The sequence below is a fragment of the Oxyura jamaicensis genome, chromosome 2, assembly GCF_011077185.1.
Source record: "Oxyura jamaicensis isolate SHBP4307 breed ruddy duck chromosome 2, BPBGC_Ojam_1.0, whole genome shotgun sequence".
In the NCBI taxonomy this organism is placed as follows: domain Eukaryota; kingdom Metazoa; phylum Chordata; class Aves; order Anseriformes; family Anatidae; genus Oxyura; species Oxyura jamaicensis.
Window position 1 is genome coordinate 127426574 of NC_048894.1, and position 22500 is coordinate 127449073.

The window sequence follows — 22500 nt, forward strand, 5'->3', positions numbered from 1 at the left end:
TTTCTTTCTTTCTTTCTTTCTTTCTTTCTTTCTTTCACTCTCTCTCTTTCTCTCTCTCTCTTCCTTCCTTCCTTCCTTCCTTCCTTCCTTCCTTCTTTCTTTCTCTTTCTTTCTCTCTCTCTCTCTTTCTCTCTCTCTTTCTCTCTCTCTCTTTCTCTCTTTCTCTGTCTCTGTCTTTCCTTCTTTCTTTCTTTCTTTCTTTCTTTCTTTCTTTCTTTCTTTCTTTCTTTCTTTCTTTCTTTCTTTCTTTCTTTCTTTCTTTCCTTCCTTCTTTCTTTCTTTCTTTCTTTTTTCATTTTTCTTTTTCTTTTTCTTTTTTCCCTCTTCTGATTTAAAAAAGGTTTTGCAGAGAGTTGAGAATTGGATAGGGTCAGCACATCGATCTGAGGGTTGTTTGCCTAGGCATACAGTTTCAGTGCCTGGCTGGCAAGTAAGGCACTAAGCAGCAATTTTTTTGTGCTCAGCTGCTACATATGACAGAGGATATTTCATTTGGCTGTCAGAATGTTATTAATAAAACATGGGGTGCGAAGAGGGCCACTATTTCCCCTTTCAATCACTATAGCATTTACAATGAAAATTTTATGCAGTGTGTAATTTTCAGTTAATGCTTGACACTTAAAATGTCGGTAGTTGCATTTTGTGTGGTTCCTGAAGGGTTAATTGTATCATGTTCCCTACATAAAAGCTCTGCTTATCAAAAGTGAATAGAAGAGTGTATGCAAATGTGTTTCTGTGACCTTTTGCCTTTCCAGGGTTAATTTATATGGTCATTAAAGATTTTATGAAATTGAGCAGCCTGGTGCTTCGAATCCCATTTTACTTTCACCTCCTAATTTATATAATTCCTACCTGAACTGAGAAATATGATTTTTTTTTTTTTTTTTTTTTTTTTTTTTTTTTTTGGTGCTGCAATGAAAACAGCATGCCGTGCTGTGGGGAGTTACAAGTCTGGTTATCTGGCATTACTCAGATTGCTAAAAATTCATTAAAATGTGACATCAGCACAGTGAGAGACAAATGATCGCAGGATGAAAAGGAACAGTGGGCCTTTCACGGATTAGTGCTAACACAGCCTCAGCATAGAAGCTAACTGCATAAACAGATTAATCCACCAGTAGCAGTATAGCAAAGATTTACAGAATAATTAAATAGGCTTGAGTTACTGTGAAGATTTCCATGTAATCTAGCTGGTGTGAACACGTAAGTGAGGTGTGGGTAATACTGCTTCCTCAGAAGCCATATACCAAGTTGTATCATTTATCCTGAATGGCTCCCCCTGGAGACAAAATCTGAGACTTCTTCTGAAAGCCAGAGGTTTATATTTAATGCAGTACCTAATGCCTAATAGTTACTTACTGCAATTAGCGTGATACTGCTGTACTAATAGGATTTATATTTGAATTCCCCCTTTTTTATTTTTTCTTTTTTTGGCTTCAAGATACATTTTTATATGGGCTTGCTTTTGTTCAAGCCAGTGTGATGCATCTGTGCATCTGTGTGCCTTTATTTTAACACAAATCATTTCTAGCTAAAGAATATGAAATGACAAGGTTTAAAGCTGTCATGCTGGTGGGAAGAAGATACTCTGATAAAGACATGTTCAGAATCTCTGGCTAGATTTTGAAGTATTGCAAATTATTTGTTATTAATGTCCAACCTCTTTAAAGTGCTGTTCCTTCCCTTCTTTCTTTCCTTTCCCCTCACCCTTCTCCCTGTTTTGACACCCTCTTTCAGTGCTGCTAAATGGTCACTAAGTTAGATCTTTTCTGTGCTTGTCCCCAGAAGAACAAGGTGAAGACACAGAAGGGTCTGCTAAAAGTACATCAGTGGCTGTTGGTGATGATAAAGACTCAAGTGAGAGAGACAATAGTGAAGGCAAAAAGGCTAGTAAAGACTCTGGTAAGATGCTAGATTTTTGTCTTCCCCTTTTTTTAACTTATGAAATGCTCTTTCATTTTAAACTGTCTGGACATTCCCACTACTATTCACTGCATGTGCGTTTTGCATGTGATTTCTATCAGTAGCCTCACATTGACCTATTTTTAATCATAACCATCTGACAGGATAGATGCGGATAAGTTGAAGAATATTACAGGACGACCAGTGAGATTATTTTTTAATCAAATCAGTTTGTGTGCTTGTAATTTTTTAAGCGCCTTTCATTAATCTTAGCTGTACTTGTGATTCCTCTGATGGCATATTAATTTTTCATAAGCATAGGATTAGGTACCACTTGAATTTTTTCTTCAGTCAGGTTTTGCCCCCCTTTTAACCCAAAGAATGTGCATGGGGGGGTGTTATTATTTTCTGTTCTTGTTCTCTGATCAGTTACTCCCAAGAATCTGGCCTCTTCCTGGGCATTTATTTGAGGCATTTTGAAAAAAAAAAAATAAATAAATATACAAAATCCATTGAAAAAGTTTACAGATGATTCAGCCTAAGAAAGAAATATCATTGAAAACGGATTATGGGTTGGGTAATTTTGATCTCCTGGAATAGACAAAGCCCAGTAATGAAAGCTACTGTCTTTGAAAACAAAACTCCTATGTCATGACATTTACTTGTGCACAAACAAACCCAGGGCCAGCATCTGGTGTAGATACCCAAGGCTTTTTCTGTGTTTGATTTGGCAAATATGTGACCATGCTTTTTATGTATGAGATGGAAATCTATGGTCACGATGAATATTACATTGGCTACTTTACCACATGCTACACCTAGTTACATTATGTTAGATTCATTGAAGCAGAAGAAGTGCTGAAACAGGTTGAAGCCTATTAGTTTCAGGTAGTCATATATCTTTTCCTTGTATGCCAATGACAGCAGCATACAAAGGAGGTTGTATTCTCCATAAAGACATATAGTTGTAGAGAAAATATAATTTTACATATGAGTTTCTTTACACCCAAATTCTCCAATACTGTAATTTGCTATTTACATAGTAAACATTTTTCATTTACTTTATATATATATGTGTGTGTGTGTGTGTATGGCCCTTTTTGTGCTGAATTAATTCAGTTAACTGACCTAAAGATTAAAGCTTACTTTATGTTTGCTTGTTGATGTGCTAAGGTCAGTATCCATCACAGTTTAGAACCACAGCTACTCTTCAGTCACTTTTTTTTTTTTTTTTTTTTTGAGATTAAGAGACTGAAGAAAGGTAGATGATGACAAGGATGATGTTGAGCAAGAAACTATGTTGTGGTTTAAAATATATATACTTCCTTGGCTGGCTTTTTGACTTGGAAAGAGCTGTCTGTGGTGCAGTAAAGCCATGCTGCAAAGCAGACATACGTCCTCCTGCACAGTGTTGCCAGGGGCTGTCCTGGACACTCATCAAGAGAGAGGTGAGGGCCACCTGGATCCTGCATTTCCCACCATACATGCTGCGTAGGGGACACTGCAAAGCACTTCAGGGAGTTTGTCAGCTCTCTCTTTTTCTCAGACAGTCCATTTATAGCTGTATAAGAGAGAATATAGTATTAAAACTCCAGAAAAAAAAAAAAAAAAAAAAAAGGAGAGAGAGAGAAAGAGAGAAAAAGAAAAAAAGAAAATGAAAATGAAAAAGAAAAATGAAAATAAAAAGAAAAAAGAAAAAGCAGAAAAAAAGGATGGAATCTAGAAAAAATCCTGACGGGGAATTCTCAAAATTCCGTCAGGATTAGTCGCTCATAAGGGCCAAGTTTAATTAGGACAAACCTATATCCAAATGCCTACTGGGTGCACTACAAAAAAACAGCATAATTGTTTTGCATTCCCGTGCCAGCAATTACACAAATAACTTTCAGTAAGATACATATACAAACAAGGGCTGAAATACATGATTGCCTTTGTGCTTTAGAGAAAGCAGTTTGTACTGTAAAATCCTAAATCTTTTAGAAACTTTATTTTCATAATCTAAATTAATTCTCCATATGTATCATTCAGATCATCATCTTAATTTTCACTCAGCTGACATGTATTTCTAATGACTGCATAACTGCTTATGTTTAATTGAATGTTAATTTGGGCTTTCTCGTGAATTGAGTGTTGCAAGTCTTGCCAAAGAAATCTCAGGAAAACCAATAAATTAATCACAATACTAACAAGTTAGACAGGAAAGTGTTGTGACCCCTCTTTAGCATAGAATCTATTAGACGAGAAAGGATTAACATGTATTTAGTAACACTATGTTTGTGTAAGCTGTTGTGCTGTATTGCTTACCTTATCTCAAGGAGTAGAGCTTTCAAAATGAGACTTGGCAATATGCAAGTTATATTTGTTGAATATTCATTCAGAATAGAAAAGCCTACTAATGCCTCATTTATATTGTCATTTAAATCTAGTGCCACTTTAGATTAATTATAATCCAAATTACAGCTCTATGCAATGCCAGAATTAATATGGAATTTATCCAGATTAATACATTTGCATTGAAAATGTAATATGTCTCTGCCATGGCTAAGGGGAGCACTTTTTAATAAGGTAGTAAACATGAGGAAGGATGGAAATTAACCTTCATTATTGCAATGAAAATTATCCTTTCATTCTACTCTAATTAGAAAGAATACTCTACCAGTAATTATAATTTTAGAATTATTTTGAGGCTGAATAACATCATCTAATGTGTCAGAAGTCTTAAATTATTGCAATCTTTATCAAACACATAGATTCATAAGTAACTAAATAGTATTTTCATTGTAGGTTTTCCAGGATTTTATTTCCTTAGCATTTTCCCCCTTGTTAGTCACACAAACATTTATATTTTTATTTTGGGGTTTCAAAGATGCTAAGAAAGTGAAGGCATCTGAATTGCAGTGAATTATGTCATTTTTGTATTAGCAATTTTACACAAGCTAAATAATTCTGTAACTGACAGTTAATCATTGACTAGTCTATTTTGTGGCACTTATTTATAATTAAAGTTAGTTTTTCAGCTAAATGTATTGAAAGTACATTATTCATCTAAAATAATGCTGTGTATTATATGTTGTAAAATGAATTACAGTTGTGTTTCACAATTAGGAAAAAAGCAACAGTGTGTCTCAAGAATAGAAAGTGCATATTTAAAACACGAATAACAACAAGATTTAGTCTCTTCCTACAGCTGCTTTTTAACCTGCCAGCATGCCAGGGGAACACCCAGCTATGAAAACAGTGCCACACTTCATGCTCAGGACCTCTCCCTTTCCTCCTTCAATACCCTATCTGTAAGACCATGACTTAGTTCAGCCTGTTTTTTGTTCAACTCCTTAAAACATTGAATCCAACAGAGAAAGCAGAAAGTTAACACAGCAAGAAAAGGCACTAAGTTGTAATAGCTGGATGATTTACTTGCATGAGCAGTCAAACCTCATTTGCTTTTGGCAGGTACACTTGTGACAGGCGAGGACCAGGTGTAAAGTGCTGCTGCTGCTCTTGTTTGGGGAGTTCCGTCCTCACCATGCACAGGGTCGAGTGGCTTTGCTCCAGGGCAAAGAATCACCCCCCCCCCACCCCCCCACCCCCCCCCAATTGTGTGTGTGTGTGTGTGTGTGTGTGCCAACTTCAGTCACATATGCTTTGCTATAGGCCAGATGTAACTTCGGTCCTTTAAGAAGTAACGGTGTTTGGCACTGAATGAATCCAGCGCAACATCAACAACAAAAACAACAAAGGCTCTGTAAATTTCAACAATTTATATAAATATCATAATAAGCATAGTAAAAAACTGTGCTTTGTTATGCATTTATTGACCCCAGCACAGTGTTTTATGATTCTATGGTTTTATTATATTAACCACAAAAGAAAATTTAACCAAAAAAATATTTGTTTTTATTGAAACAAGAACTATGTGATTTATGATTATTATTGGCCCTTTGAAGTAATTAAGTTGTCCTATCCTGTGGTGGAAGATGATGTGTAATATTAACCTTGTGTGTGCCTGGGCACATGCAGAGTGCGCTCCAAGCTAAATTTCATTAGCAGTTATATGCCAATGCCAAAAACACAGTTATATGCATTTTCTAAAATGGATTTTGGAGCAGAATTGGGATCCTAATTTCTGTAAGAAAATGTTGAAAATAATCTAATGTGAGAAGAGGAAGAGAAGGCAGAATTGTTTTCTTTTGGTTTTTAAATTCAGCATCCAGTATAATAGATTCTGCACCAGCTGAGATTCTGGCCCATTTGTCTTTATAAAGGAACATTTTAAAAGTGACATATGATAAAGGTAAGAAACAGTAGTCAACTGTTAGACATTTTTGACAGTTGGAAATGAAGAGAGGTTAATAATTTGAACCTATCCTTCTAAAACCTGAGATGCAACCTTTCTCTGTTAATATAGTATGTCACTTTTTTATTTTGTATAATTCTCACAGTTAAGACATTTAAATAATAATGGTGTCTTGCCAAGTAAATACAGCTAAGCCAGTGAGTACTGTATTATAATAAACCAAACTGAGTAATAAAATGGTGTCTTTTGTTGTTATATCATGTAAATTTTGCCTTTAGAGCTTCGCCAGTCCTTCAGGTTGTAAGCACAACCCTTAGTGAGCCATCTAAATGAGGCCTCCAGGAGCCGTTCCTGAGAGAGTAAAAAATCGGTGGGGCTCCAGAAAGCAGCTTGTACAGATATTAAAACTATGTTGACAAATTGGTCATTAAAAGTAGGAAAATATGACAAGAATAAATAATTTGAACAAGAACATGCTAGAATTACTGGCCTAAATTACACCAAAAGAAATAATTACCATGTTAGGAAAGAAGAATGTGTGGGGAAATCAACATTAATGTATAAGTCATAAGATTTTTTTGTAAATACCCTTCAGAATATGTCTCTGTATGATTCAGTTTTCAATTGTTTATTATTTTACCATGAAGATTTGATATTTACCCTGAACGTTTTTCTCTTATTTTACTTCTCTTTAATGCTGCTCTTTTAATATCAAGCATTGCACAAATTGTATATGATATTGATAACTATAAAAAAGTTCTTAGTTTTTTATACAGAAAAAATAGAAGCATTTTCTTTGTTCATGTTTACTTTGTTGCCAAAACATTCATGACCTTATTTTTAAATTAATCCTAGGTTATTGTGCAATGAGGTGCAATTTGTTCATTTATATGAACCTTATGTGGATTGAAAAAAATGAAGATAAATCTTCATGCACAGCATACAATCAGATTACCCCTGGACTATATATTTATGTTGGGTCTGATAGCAATCAATGGTTTAGCTTCATTGCATTTCAAGATGTATTTGCACCCAGTGTCCAGTGATAGTGTCCTCACCCTGGAAATAATTTAGTTGCAAATTGACTGGAAGATGGTGAAAATTGAAAGTTAAAATTAGAAATACTCATAATAAACAGCAGAAAAAAGGTCAGATGATGCTGCACTATGATGAGATTGGAATGGTTGGTAAATGAGGTTTTGTGTTTGTCGTGAGATGTATGTGACATGCCTACCCAATGCTCTTGTAATATCCAGCCTAGCAGAAGAGATTATCTGGCAAATTGACGCTGGAAAGAATTTTCTGATGGACTGGGAAATTAGAATTGCACTCCTTTCTTTGATGTGTGCAAGACTGGGTCATGTTACACAGATAGTTCAGGCATAATATTAAATATAGTATTTAATACTTAGTAGTAGAACTATCTATAGAAAACAATTATATTCTGGTTTTGATCACAAATGCCAGACTATAAAAATTCACAGTGTAAACATCTAAGGCAATACCAAATGACTGATCTTTGTATATAATTAATATTAATTTATCTCTGAAATCCTATTCTCCACAGTATTTCTTTTAAAGCCTCACTATATTTAGCTTCAGAATTGTAACTAGGCAGGAGTTATCAAAACAGCACAATAATCATATTGCTCAGACAGTTTAGAAAAGAGAGAGGGTAATTAAACATCAGCAAATTAATTATTTTGGAAAACAGGATTTTTAAGCAAAAGCTGATTTGTTTTATTGTAATACACAAATTCACACTGAGCTGCTAAATAAAGCATATTATTGATTAATTTTTAAAGGCAACCTAGGTTATCTAAACAGTAGAGAAGAGTCGATTTTAAAATGTGTTTATAGTGTCTCCATCAAGGATAAAAATGTATTTTCATCTTTATACTTACCAGTGGTTTTTTTTTTTTTTCATTTTTTTTTTTCTCAGAACTTGAAAAAAATACCCACAGAGACAACACAGACCTTTAGTACCACAGCCTCTTTGTAAAATAGGATATTTTAAAGTTTAAAATGTGTTCTTAAAAATTATGTTTTCGGAACAGGAATAGTCACACCAGAGAAGGAACCAAAAGTGAACACTGTGGTAGGGGCACAACAGCTTCTTCTGGCAAAAGAAGAGGATGGTGCAGCTAAAAAATCAAAGCCTCCAGAGGACAATAAATTTTGTCATGAGCAGGTAAAGGAAAATGTAAGAATTTAATTGTATTCTAGAACTTTTCCAAATAACTCAAAAATAAAACAGAGATGATGTGCTATTAAAATAGCACAATCATCAAGTTATTAAAAGCACTCTGACTAATAGCCTGCATCTTAATTTAATGTTTTTCAGTTCTATCAATGTCCTTATTGTAACTACAATAGTAGGGACCCAAATCGTATCCAGATGCATGTCCTGTCACAGCATTCAATGCAACCTGTTATCTGCTGCCCCCTCTGCCAGGACATCCTCAGCAACAAAATGCATCTCCAGCTTCATTTGACCCATCTGCACAGTGTGTCCCCTGACTGTGTGGAAAAGCTGCTCATGACAGTAAGTGTTCCAAATACTGATGTACATGCTACAGAAATGTATTCAGGCCTTGTGGCAATGTATTTGTTGTGACATAGTATTTGGGTAACATGATATGGGGAGCAGGTCAGGTTTCTTAGATTATGTTGCCAGTTCATCCAGTGATTGATGTCCCTTGGGAAAATGACTGGAGGTAGATTTCAAAGATGCTGAAAACCTGCAGTTCCTCATTGACTTTACCTTGGAAAAACAAAGCCTGTCTGTGCCTCTAAGTGCAAACCCATAAAATGCTTGTTGGAGAATACAAGTGTCATTTAGATTTTTCATGGGGAAGAGAAAAAAAAAAAAAAAAAAAAAAGAGAGAGAGTGAAGCAGGTAGGGCAGTTCTTTGGAATAAGGAATACCTGTTTTCAAGTACCTCACCTGGTTTGGGCACAGACTTGATTTGTCCCTGTGGTGGTTTTACTGTGCTAGGCACCTGAACACCACAACCGCTCTCTCACTCCCCCTCCTCAGATGAGGAGGGGAAGAAGTAAAGGAAAGAACAACTCACGGGTTGAGATAAGGATAATTTAATTAAAGAGAATATATATATATATATATAAAGGAAATATTATTATTAATTAAACAAATCAACTAAAGGGAAAAAAGGGAAAGGGGAAGAGGGAGGGGGAAAGGGAATAACAAAACAAAACAAGTAAAGGCTATGTGGAAATACAGAGGAAAGAAATTACTCTCTACTTCCCACAAATGAGCGATGCTTGATCACATCCTTGAAGCAGGGCCTCAACGCACGTAGCCGGTGTTCGGGAGGAGGACAGACGTTTTCGCAATGAGAGCCCACCCCTCCCCTCTTCTTCCTTTTTCCACCTTTTATGGTGTGACATCATATGGTATGGAATATCCCTTTGGTTGGTTTAGGTCAGCTGCCCTGGTGATGCTTCTTTCTCACTGTTTGGCCCACCCCCTAGGAGGGTTGGAGAGAGTCCTGATGCTGTGCCAGCACTGCTCAGCAGCAGACACAACACCGGTGTGATACCACTGCTGTTCTAGCTCCAAGTGCAGAGCGCAGCACTGTATGGGCTGCTGCAGGGAAAGTTACCATCCCAGCCAGACCCAGTACAGTCCCATATCTAGGTTGAATGCCTTATCCAGCAAACTCTGTTTGAAGAAAGAATCCCATCTGAACTCACCTAAGAAATCCTGTTCTTGACTGAGAAATTGCACAGGCCATATCAAAACAATAAATTTCTGTGAAAAATAATATCTCAACATTACACAAATCAATGTCAGTAAACACACAGTCAGGTGTAGAATGTTATTATTAAGTTGTAGATTCAGTTAGAAAACAGATCTCCCAAGAAAAGCTTAGTGTCTTATTTCTAGTTGTCTTGATTTTTTAGTAGGACATGTACTTTGAAATCTCAGATCCAGCTCTTTAAGCATTCATTCCTGTATCCGTAGACAACTCCTTCATTTATAATGTTGTGGTGGTAGGCCAACCATCACATTGCGACTTAAATGGAAAAAAAAAAAAAAAAAAAAAGGAAGAATTGAAAGGGTTCTTTAATGAGCAATATATAATCGGAGATCAACAAAATCAAATTAGTTTTCTTTCTCCTTTTCTTTTAGTACTGCTGTAATAATCTAATACTGCTGTATAATACTAAATAGTGTGACTTTTCCTTTAATAATACTGTGTTCTTGACTTTCAAAGGTTCCTGTACCAGATGTCATGATGCCTAATAGTATGCTATTGCCAGCAGCTGCTTCAGAGAAATCTGAACGTGACACACCTGCAACCATTACAGCAGAGGGATCTGGGAAATATTCAGGTATGCAAGAAATAGCCCAGACATGTAAAAGCTAGGAAGCTAGGTATGGACAATTTAGGAATAAACCACTTGTTTCCTTCTTAGTAAAGTGAATCCTTTTTGGCTTGCATATAGACACAGAGATAAAAAAAAAAAAAAAAAAAAAAAAAAAAAAAGTATCAAGGGGCCTGAATTTGGCTATCTGCACCCATGCAAAGCTATTAGGATGTACGTGTATATGAGAATGGTTCCTTGCGGTAGAGGTAAAATTAATCATGCAGTAGTGCCTAACCTCTTTGAAGGCAAGACCCTCCTTGTTTATCCAACAAATAAGGCCCTCTCCTAAAACACAGTGGCACTTTCACCAGCTTCTGTGGGTAATGTTAGGCAAATAACCCTGACTTCATTTGCAATAATAGGTTTCTTATCCTGTGCTCTCTGTGCTGGGAAGTTGCTTTGCTGTCTCTCACAGTATGCTCCTCCCTCTGTCCTCGGACCACTTTCCTCCTAGCCTATCTTTTTAATCACCTGTCCTAACTATTGTCCCCATTTCTACTCCCTCCCTCATTCTTACTGTTTAATACTCACATTATACCAGTAAGCTCCTACCTTATGAAAAAGAGAAGCCCTGTGCTGCTATTGGACCAACTGTTACTGTCACTTTGATCATCATGCTTGCATTTTATTACATATATTAGCACGTAGCATACATAGCCTCTCTTGATTTCCAATGGAAAAACAAAACAAAACAAAAAACACTAATATTATGTGCTATTCTCTTCTACCTGCATAAAAGACACTTCACTTTCTTTAATTAGGTGAAAGTCCTGTAGATGAGAAAAGTACTCCTGGGATGGATGAATCAAAAGCTGGAATGGAAATTAAGAATGAGGAACAGAAGCCACCTAAGGAATCTACTGAAACAGCAGATTGGAATAAGAGTAGCAGTAGAGATATAAAGACCACTGACTCAATGCCAGATCAGCTAAATGAACAGCAGAAGAAGCAACAGCTCTCTGTTTCTGATCGCCATGTCTATAAGTACCGTTGTAACCATTGTAGCTTGGCTTTTAAGACTATGCAGAAGCTTCAGATACATTCCCAATATCATGCTATTCGGGCAGCTACCATGTGTAGCCTTTGCCAACGTAGCTTCCGTACATTCCAGGCTTTAAAAAAACACTTGGAAGCAGGCCACCCTGAACTCAATGAATCTGAACTTCAGCAGCTGTGCGCATCTTTACCTGTCAATGGTGAGCTTTGGGCAGAAAGTGAAAGTATGGGACAAGATGATCATGCACTCGAACAGGAAATAGAAAGAGATTATGAGATGGATCAGGAAGGAAAAGCAAGTCCTGTAGGAAGTGATAGTAGCTCTATTCCAGATGATATGGGCTCAGAACCAAAGCGGACCTTACCTTTTAGAAAAGGGCCAAATTTTACTATGGAAAAATTTCTAGATCCATCTCGCCCATATAAGTGTACAGTGTGTAAAGAGTCTTTCACCCAAAAGAACATTCTCTTGGTCCACTATAACTCAGTCTCCCATCTACATAAACTCAAAAAGGTTTTGCAGGAAGCATCAAGTCCTGTCCCTCAAGACACTAACAGCAGCACTGACAACAAACCCTACAAGTGCAGCATTTGTAATGTTGCATATAGCCAAAGTTCTACATTGGAAATCCATATGAGATCTGTGCTCCATCAGACAAAGGCAAGGGCTGCAAAATTAGAACCAAGTGGTAATATAAGTAGTGGAAATAGTGTAGCAGCAAATGTTAATAGCCCCAGCCAAGGAATGCTAGATTCTATGAGCTTACCAGCAGTTAACAGCAAAGAAACTCATTTAGATGCCAAAGAACTAAATAAAAAGCAAGCTTCTGAATTAATTTCTGCTCAGCCTACACATCACCCACCCCAGTCACCAGCACAACTTCAAATGCAACTACAGCATGAACTGCAACAGCAAGCTGCGTTCTTTCAACCCCAGTTTCTAAACCCAGCTTTTTTGCCTCACTTTCCGATGACACCAGAAACACTCTTACAATTTCAACAGCCTCAGTTCCTTTTCCCATTCTATATACCTGGGACAGAATTTAGCTTAAGCCCAGATCTGGGTTTGCCTGGTTCTGCCACATTCGGTATGCCTGGAATGGCTGGTATGACAGGATCACTGCTAGAAGATTTGAAGCAGCAAATTCAAACTCAGCACCATGTTGGCCAAACACAACTTCAGATACTGCAGCAACAAGCACAACAGTACCAATCCACTCAACCCCAACTTCAGTCTCAAAAACAGCAGCAGCAAAGCAACAAGCTGATGAAAGCAGAGCAAAACAGCTTAGTAAGTACTGACTGCCAATTGATAAAGGATATGCCATCATATAAGGAGTCTGAAGAGATTTCTGAGAAACAAGAGAAGCCAAAGCAAGAATTTACTAATGAGAATGAAGGACTAAAAGAAAACAAAGACATGAAGAAGCCAAAATCATCAGAACCAGTCATCCCACCACCCAGAATAGCTTCTGGAGCAAGGGGGAATGCAGCCAAGGCTTTGTTGGAGAACTTTGGGTTTGAGTTAGTTATCCAATACAATGAGAACAGACAAAAAGTGCAGAAAAAAAGCAAGACTGGTGAAGGTGAAAATACAGACAAACTGGAATGTGGAACCTGCAGTAAGCTCTTTTCCAATATTCTTATTTTGAAGAGTCACCAAGAACATGTGCATGGACAATTTTTTCCATATGGAGCATTAGAAAAATTTGCCCGGCAGTACAGGGAGGCATATGACAAGCTTTATCCAATTTCTCCATCTTCTCCAGAAACACCGCCGCCGCCACCACCACCTCCTCCACCGCCGCCACCTCCTCCTCCTCCAACTCCTTCTCAGCCTTCTTCAGCTGGGGCTGGAAAAATTCAAAACACAGCTCCCACTCCTTTACAAGCTCCACCACCGACACCACCACCACCTCCTCCTCCACCACCACCACCTCCTCCACCACCACCACCGCCATCAGCCCCACCTCAAGTCCAGCTTCCAGTTTCACTTGATCTCCCACTCTTCCCTCCAATTATGATGCAGCCAGTGCAGCATCCTGCACTGCCTCCTCAGCTTGCCCTCCAGTTGCCACCAATGGATACTTTATCTGCAGATCTTACCCAGCTTTGTCAGCAGCAGCTGGGCTTAGATCCCAATTTCCTGCGCCACTCTCAGTTCAAGCGCCCACGTACAAGAATTACAGATGACCAGTTAAAAATATTGCGGGCTTATTTTGATATTAACAATTCTCCAAGTGAAGAACAGATCCAAGAAATGGCTGAGAAGTCTGGTCTTTCACAGAAAGTTATCAAGCACTGGTTTCGTAATACACTGTTTAAAGAACGACAGAGAAATAAAGATTCTCCATATAACTTCAGCAACCCTCCCATAACAGTGTTGGAAGATATCAGAATAGATCCCCAACCTTCAACTGTAGAACCTTACAAGTCTGATGCATCTTTCAGCAAGAGATCATCTAGGACACGATTTACTGACTACCAGCTTCGTGTCCTCCAGGACTTTTTTGATACAAATGCTTATCCAAAGGATGATGAAATTGAACAACTTTCAACTGTTCTTAACCTACCTACTCGAGTTATTGTTGTATGGTTCCAAAATGCACGACAAAAAGCTCGCAAAAGTTATGAAAATCAAGCTGAAACTAAAGACAATGAGAAAAGGGAATTGACAAATGAGCGCTACATTCGAACTAGTAACATGCAATATCAGTGCAAAAAGTGCAGTGTAGTTTTTCCCAGGATCTTTGATTTGATTACACACCAGAAAAAGCAGTGTTATAAAGATGAAGATGATGATGCTCAAGATGAAAGCCAAACTGAAGATTCCATGGATGCCTCTGATCAAACAGTGTATAAGAACTGCACAGTTTCAGGCCAAAGTGACTCATCAAAAAGCCTGGCAGTCACAGCAGTGAGCTCTGGCTCTGGTTCTAGTACTCCTTTGATTCCATCACCCAAACCAGAACCTGAGAAGGCTTCTCCTAAACCAGAGTCCACAGAAAAAACAAAACAAAATGAAAACATCTCTAAGCAAACTGATACAACTTCCCAAAGCACCAAACCAGTACAGTCTGCTCCAGTAACCCCTTCTGATCCTCAGCCCTCAGCCTCTCAACCACAGCAACAAAAATCATCACAAATAGTAGGGAGACCTCCTTCTGCATCACAAACTACACCTGTTCCATCCAGTCCTTTACCAATTTCAATGACTCCTCTACAGAACAGTCTACCTCCTCAGTTATTACAGTACCAATGTGATCAGTGTACAGTTGCCTTTCCAACTCTAGAACTTTGGCAAGAGCACCAGCACATGCATTTCCTAGCAGCCCAAAACCAATTTCTTCACTCACAGTTTTTAGAAAGACCAATGGATATGCCCTATATGATATTTGACCCCAATAATCCTTTGATGACTGGACAGTTACTTAATAGTTCTCTTGCTCAGATGCCACCACAGACTGGTTCATCACACACGACACACCCTGCTACAGTTTCTGGTTCCATGAAACGAAAATTGGATGATAAAGAAGACAATAACTGTAGTGAGAAAGAGGGAGGAAACAGTGGAGAAGATCAACATCGTGATAAACGTTTAAGAACTACAATTACTCCAGAGCAGCTGGAAATACTCTATGAAAAGTACCTATTAGATTCCAACCCCACCAGAAAGATGTTAGATCACATTGCACGTGAAGTGGGACTTAAAAAGAGAGTTGTACAAGTCTGGTTTCAGAATACAAGAGCCCGAGAAAGAAAAGGACAATTCCGTGCAGTTGGTCCAGCCCAGTCCCATAAAAGATGTCCTTTTTGTCGAGCTCTGTTTAAAGCAAAATCAGCTTTAGAAAGTCATATTCGCTCTCGACATTGGAATGAAGGGAAACAGGCAGGTTATAGTTTGCCTCCAAGTCCTTTGATATCAACTGAAGATGGAGGAGAAAGTCCCCAAAAGTACATATTTTTTGATTATCCATCATTGTCATTAGCAAAAACTGAATTATCAAGTGAAAATGAATTAGCCTCCACTGTATCAACCCCTGTTAGCAAAACTGCAGAAATGTCACCGAAGAATCTCTTAAGTCCTTCTTCTTTTAAAGCAGAGTCTAGTGAGGATATAGAAAATTTGAATGCCCCTCCTACTGACTCTGGATATGATCAAAACAAGACTGACTTTGATGAGACTTCATCAATTAATACAGCAATTAGTGATGCCACAACAGGAGATGAGGGGAACAATGAAATGGAAAGCACGACTGGCAGTTCAGGGGATGCAAAGCCTGCATCACCTCCCAAAGAACCAAAACCACTTGCAAATGATACGATAACAAAAACTGCAACTACACCTACAAATGAGAATACTGATGATAAATTTCTCTTTTCCCTAACAAGCCCCTCAATACATTTCAGTGACAAGGATGGTGATCATGACCAAAGTTACTACATTACTGATGACCCTGATGATAATGCTGACCGCAGTGAAACTTCAAGCATAGCTGATCCAAGTTCACCTAATCCATTTGGAGCTAGCAATCCCTTTAAATCCAAAAACAGTGATCGGCCAGGCCACAAACGTTTCCGAACACAAATGAGTAACCTCCAGCTTAAAGTTCTCAAGGCTTGCTTTAGTGACTACCGGACTCCAACAATGCAAGAATGTGAAATGCTAGGGAATGAGATTGGTCTGCCCAAACGTGTGGTCCAAGTCTGGTTTCAGAATGCACGGGCTAAAGAAAAGAAATTCAAAATTAACATAGGGAAGCCATTCATGATAAATCAGACTGGGCCTGATGGAGCCAAGCCCGAATGCTCTCTATGTGGTGTGAAATATTCCGCACGTTTGTCCATAAGAGATCACATATTTTCCAAACAACATATTACAAAAGTGAGAGAAACTGTGGGAAGTCAGCTAGATCGGGAGAAAGATTATTTAGCTCCTACAACAGTTAGACAGCTGATGGCACAACAAGAACTGGATCGCATAAAGAAGGCTACCGATGTGCTAGGATTAACAGTACAGCAACCAGGCATGATGGACAGCAGTTCTCTTCATGGTATCAGTTTGCCAGCAGCTTATCCAGGACTCCCTGGCCTTCCTCCTGTTCTTCTGCCTGGAATGAATGGTCCATCCTCCTTACCTGGATTTCCACAAAGTTCAAACAGTAAGTCTATAAGGGGATGATTTTCTTGTTTTATTAATTTGATCAATTTACCTAGTCACCATCCCCTTCTAAAACAGCATATTATGCATTCATATCACTGTGTGACAGAACACTGGAACAGATTGCCCATAGAGGTTGTGGAGTCTCCTTCCTTGGAGAGCTTCAAAAGCCACCTGGACATGGCCTTGGGCAACCTGCTATTTGAAGCAGATGACCTCCAGAGGTCCCTTTCACTTTAACCATTCTGTGATCCTGCAGTTCTGTGATGCTTATGAGGCTGGTGTGAGTAGCTAAAAAATATTTCCATAAGGTGTACTCAGTGCAATTCTTAGTTGTTGCTGCAGCCTGGATGATATCTCTGTTTTCCCTAAACAGAAAAATATAATTTTAATTGAAATCTAATCAACAGAAAAGTTTTTAGTCTATATTAGACTTCTGTAACATCACCAGTGAAATAATAAAAATATTACAGGGGATTTTTTTTTCTGAATGATGCTGTTGTAGGCAAAACGTGGATTAGAATCTTGTCTAATCCACGAATCCAGAATATTTTAAATGTTTGTATGCAAACATTTAAAATAATGTCTGATGAACTGTAGAATAGTTATTCCCATACTACTGGATCATCAGGCATTTGGTCCACACCTTAAGTCAGTTCAATCTGTGGTTTAAATGACAATAAATACTAAAAAAAATGTTGCCTAAGACCCTCTACAATATTTCTGAATAACTGACTGATAGAATAAGTTTTCTGTTGAAGGCTAATTACTACTGGTAGTTTCATTGTTATCCATATTCCAGGGGTATCCGAATATTTCTTAACCCTAATTGGTAAAATTATTGCAGACATGCAACATTACATTTGGACTTGTGCTTTTCAACTGAACACATAACTGTTTTGCTTTGCTCAAATTGGAAAACACTTCTTGAAATAAGTAACTAAACTTAAAGAATCAAATTTTCTGCAGAATGATTTGTTTAGTCCTCAAAAATGAAGGTTTTTTTTTTTTTTTTTTTTTTTTTTTTTTTTTTGGTGTGTGTGTAATAGGCTCCGATTTTGCAGTCAGAATTCACTGTGAGTACAGCTTTGCAGACTGAAGGTCTCCCATTTATCCTCTAATTTTACACATATCAAATGCATGCACACCAGAGGTAGGGAGCTGGGTGAGATATTTCACCTCACTTTATCCAGTAATTCCATTTGCTGTTGGTCTCTAAATTATTATTTATTTATTTATTTATTTATTATTATTTTTTTTGTAGGTAAGGTAGGGGCTTAATCACTAGTATTTTTAGGCAAACTAAGACTTAAGCAATGACTTCTCTGCTACGCAGCTCTGGTTTGATTGATGATGATGATGTTACTGTTTCCCTAAGTGGTGGTCAAAGCATCTTTCTTTTCTTTTCATTGGATCAGAATGGCTTTCCTTCCACAATGGAGTCTCTGGCTGACTGCCCTCTGGCTTTTGTCAAACATTTATTGGCACAGAGAGTGCATATAAAGGAAATATAAAGTTGTTGTATTTCCTTCTTAATGGCATACAGTGTCCAGGTCCAAAAATGGCTGGTCATTGTTCATTAAAATTATAGATATGGTTTCCCCATATAACTTTGCTAAATAGATTTGGTTAGTTTGACCTTCAGGTAAAATAGGCTCCAGAAAACTCAGACTTGGGCTATACTAGTAAAATAAATTTGCTTGGGAACGTATCATTACATTGTTCTAGTCTCAAAAACAGGAAGACCACATTCAAAGTGACACCTGGGAATGGCTGAACACCCATGGTGTTCACCCAGGCATTGTTTAAGACGATGTTACTTGGCATCAGCCAGAACTGTGCCAATGTCCTTCCTCACCGTTTACTTTTAAAAATAACTGAGTTCAGTTTTTAGGAAATGTTCTCTGCTACTGTTAAACTTACTAGCATCAATTCAGACTCAGAATCTAAGTTTTGCTGTTAATAGTATAAAAACAGAATGCCAAGTAAACAGGCCAAGTGCTCTATAGTAACTTTTTATATTTTCTAATTTCCACAAATTTGCTCTTTAAGATAAACATAAATCATTAGTATCATAGCATACACAGTGCTCTGACAATTGAGATGGATTTTTCGCCCCTTTCATCTTGCATCTTCTTAAAGTTAATTAGCCCATTGTGGGCAAAAGCCCACCATGTAAAACAGCTAGTAGAGTCTTGTTTTTTTCCCTTCTGCCAAATGCTAAATAGCCCCCGCATCCCCCTTTTGTTCATTGGCAAATACTTATATTCATAAATCTCCATTGCCTAATGACACAAAATGGAGCGGTTATAGTGAATGGAAATAATAGATTATTTTAATCATTCATTATATATATTAAAAGAAAGAAAAAAAAAAAAAGTAATATACTTAGATTTTCTCCAGTATGTACTCAACACCAGTATTTCCTGCATCTAATTAGCCCTTTTCTATTTTCTTCTATACCTTGCTTTGGTTGATAATTCAGATTCATATTTGATGCTAAGTGTTTAAGAATGATTTGTTTGGAAGCAGGCTTCCAAGCAAGCTTTTCTTTGGATATGGTTCTTCTAGCAGTGTTTATATTCTCAGTTAGCAGGACAATTGTTCTGCATCATTCTTTGCGTGAAAGATTTTCTGAAGCTAACTCCCTGATTACTATTCTATACTTCAACGCTACTTCTTGTGAATTCTTCTAAAACTGTATCGTTTCTTCTCTTTTGGCCCCAAATCTGAAAATGCACTTCAGAAAAAATCTCACTAGGACCTCTTATATTCAAATATTTACCTGTTCTCATTGATGATTACAGGGTTGGTATTTCCTGTTGTAAAACACATCTATTCTGTCCTACATGCTTGTTTAAAGGACAAATGTCAGAATTAGTACAATACTCACTTGTAAAGAAAATATCTGCTGCTTGCTAAGACAGGGAACTTCTGAAATTACAGTAATAAGCATCAAATTTAAAATTCTCTTTTGTCCTTCTCTTTACTCATGATAGATGGAGAACTGAGCCTTTTTAGTTTCACTTATATTATGAGGGATTTCACTTGCATCCAACATTGCTCTTTATGAATTTCCAAAAAGGAGTAAAAACAACTAACTTTTGCAAAATACTGTTATTTTCTAAATAAAATATTTGTTTTTTACAACAGGTTTGAAATGGAACAACAGTGCTAAGTCACTCGAGGGAAATATTTATATTATGCTTAATTTTATCTCCTTTATATATTGCTCAGACTGGACTTCTATTTGCAAAGTTTATTACACTCATCAAAATAAGATTAATTTCTCCATTTCTGACTGAAAGGACCCATTAACTTTCAATTCAGTTATTAGGTTCTGAAACAAGTGTTTTGCAATGTTAGAGTTATTGTGTGGTTCTAGAATGATGTATCCAAGTATATTCTCACGTATAGGATACATAGGTAACATAATTATATCATCTTGTGGGCATCAAATACTGAGTGAGTTCTCAATGGCATTGCTCAGCATAATTCCTAATATGGAGTTATTGGTGGAATTGCAATACATACAGAATACATACACAATTTTATTTCTGGCTTGCCTTTGTTCTTCAAGCACCTTATTGTTTTCTAGATCACTGTAGATAGAAGGGTTCACCTGTTTTTTTTTTTTTTTTTTTTTTTTTTTTTTTTTTTTTTTTTAAGAAGTTCTTGAAATTCATATTCTTTTTTCTTCTTAGCTTTGTGTTTTTGCCTGTGATGCCTTGCAGAAAACTAGTGCTTCATCTTGCCTCTAGCTATTAATAGTGGTTCTATGAACCTTTTAATGTCATCATCATTACCATAGTTTTTTTGCATATCACTTAAACCTGGGCTGCCTTGAAGATTCACAGCAGCTTTTTCCAAGAATGCACACATCACTGGGTAATATGTACTTAGTGATTTTTAAAATCTTATCAGGAGGGAAATTTGATTCAGCAGCAATTACTTTCCTTGTTATTAGGGTACTAAATTCTGTTCTCTGTTTGAATTTGGCCCATTGGTAGCAGTTTCATTTCTATATTTTTAGTCTTCTGATTCCTCTTAGAGAAAGAAAAATCTCTCATTTTTTGGAGTCAATTAAAAGAGTTTAGGAAGATTGGAATGTTTCTTCATGATTAGTGAATTTTCTATTTTACATCTCTCATGACTGAAAATGGAGCATTTCTCTCATCACATTTTATTCATTTAGTTTTATACCCTCAGCTCCACCTTTAACTTTCAATAAAATAGATGGATTTAATTCTTCCAAAGCAGCTTGTCTGGATATTTAAATGCATTCCATGCTTTCAACTAAATTCCAAAGAATATCTGAAAAATGTAATCGATCTTGGCTGCTGTGGTCATCATCAATGTGAGCAGAATGAAGACAACTGATGTGTAAGGGTTGAAGAAATTAAGAACAGAAAGAAATCAGAAAAAATTGTAAGTAGCCAACAGTCCAAAAAACACAACAAAGCTGGGGCAGCAGTTCATACTGATTGCATCATTCTTGAGTTTTCCATCTACAGTATTTATCATCTGAAACATTTTCAGCAGACTTCATACACAATTGCCTGTTACGTCCTGCTGAAAGCATAGGGGCAAACAATACCATGTCACTGTGCGGTAACTGTGACAATTACCTACTTCTTAATTATAACTGTTGTGACTTGTTTCACTGTACTATCTAATCCATGTTCACGATGGTTTTTAACTCCTTAGTGTTCCCCTACCATTAAATAGAGTAAAGACACAGTGACAAACATTAAATGGGATCTTTTAAAATCTGATAATTATTCCCTTTGAATCCTAATTGCTTTATTCCTAAGTAATGCTAAGCACCTGGATATTGATGATTTAAGCATCATTCTTGTTCACTCCATTAGTGCTTCCTAGTAGCTAATACCCATCTAACCTCCATTACAGAGACTGCATTTATTGTTCTCTTATCCATTCACTAGTAAGCTGTTCACTTTGCTTTTACAATTCTGTGTGCATCACACACTTTGAGTGTTCTTTCCTCTAGCAAACTTACTTGCCTGAAAAAATGACAATGGGTGTAATGTACAGCCCCTTACAGTTAGTTGCCTTTTCTACCCTGTGCCATCATTTAATTTTCTGAGCAACTATACATCTCACAGAAGTTGCTTTTTAATAGACTGTTACCAGCCACTGCACTATATTGGGTACTTGAAACACAGAAAAGATTTTTTCCATTAATATATGAGACATACTTCTTGTGTGTATGCACCCTCAAGACAGATCCCAGTCCATCCTTAGGTTGCTTTCGCTAATGAGGTGGAGGACATCATGTCTGCATGTTTCAAGTAAGCTGAGAACAGCAGCATTCCTGTGTCAATGTATTTTAGTGCTATTACACTTATTTCCCAGCAAATACAGCACTGACCTGATTGTCACTGTAAAGAAAAGCTCTGTTCAAAGTCTCAAAAATGAAAATGTAAGCTCTGTGGTGTCCCATTAATAGTGTTGACCTGGTTGCTTGTTCTGTTAGATTTTTGAGTGGTCATTTCCTGTTGATATTTCCTTATCTAAACATCTTTCTTTCTTTATTATTATTGCTTTCCCCCCCAGCAATTTGGATAAAGATTCCTTTTTATTTGAGAGCTAATTACTTGTAGTGAGCACCATAATTACCAGGTTTCTTAGGTGACGGATGTGTGGGTTTTATCATCCCAGAGGCACGATAAAAATTAGTTAAAATGAACAACAAAGTAGAGATCTCTCAAAGTATCAATTAGAGGGAAGC

At 37.2% G+C, this 22500-nt stretch overlaps 1 protein-coding gene across 5 annotated transcripts in view; it reads left to right on the forward strand.

Annotated features, from left to right (window-relative positions):
• Positions 1 to 22500, forward strand: part of ZFHX4 (zinc finger homeobox 4) — a 151762-nt gene that overhangs the window by 124616 nt on the left and 4646 nt on the right. For 4 of the 5 annotated variants that reach the window (XM_035318426.1, XM_035318428.1, XM_035318425.1 and 1 more), the window contains exons 5-9: positions 1786 to 1902; positions 8254 to 8387; positions 8541 to 8741; positions 10438 to 10555; positions 11353 to 16749. In XM_035318426.1, coding sequence (XP_035174317.1) covers positions 1786 to 1902; positions 8254 to 8387; positions 8541 to 8741; positions 10438 to 10555; positions 11353 to 16749 — 5967 coding nt within the window. The remainder of the gene's footprint in view (positions 1 to 1785; positions 1903 to 8253; positions 8388 to 8540; positions 8742 to 10437; positions 10556 to 11352; positions 16750 to 22500) is intronic. The other variant, XM_035318427.1, reaches the window with a different exon arrangement.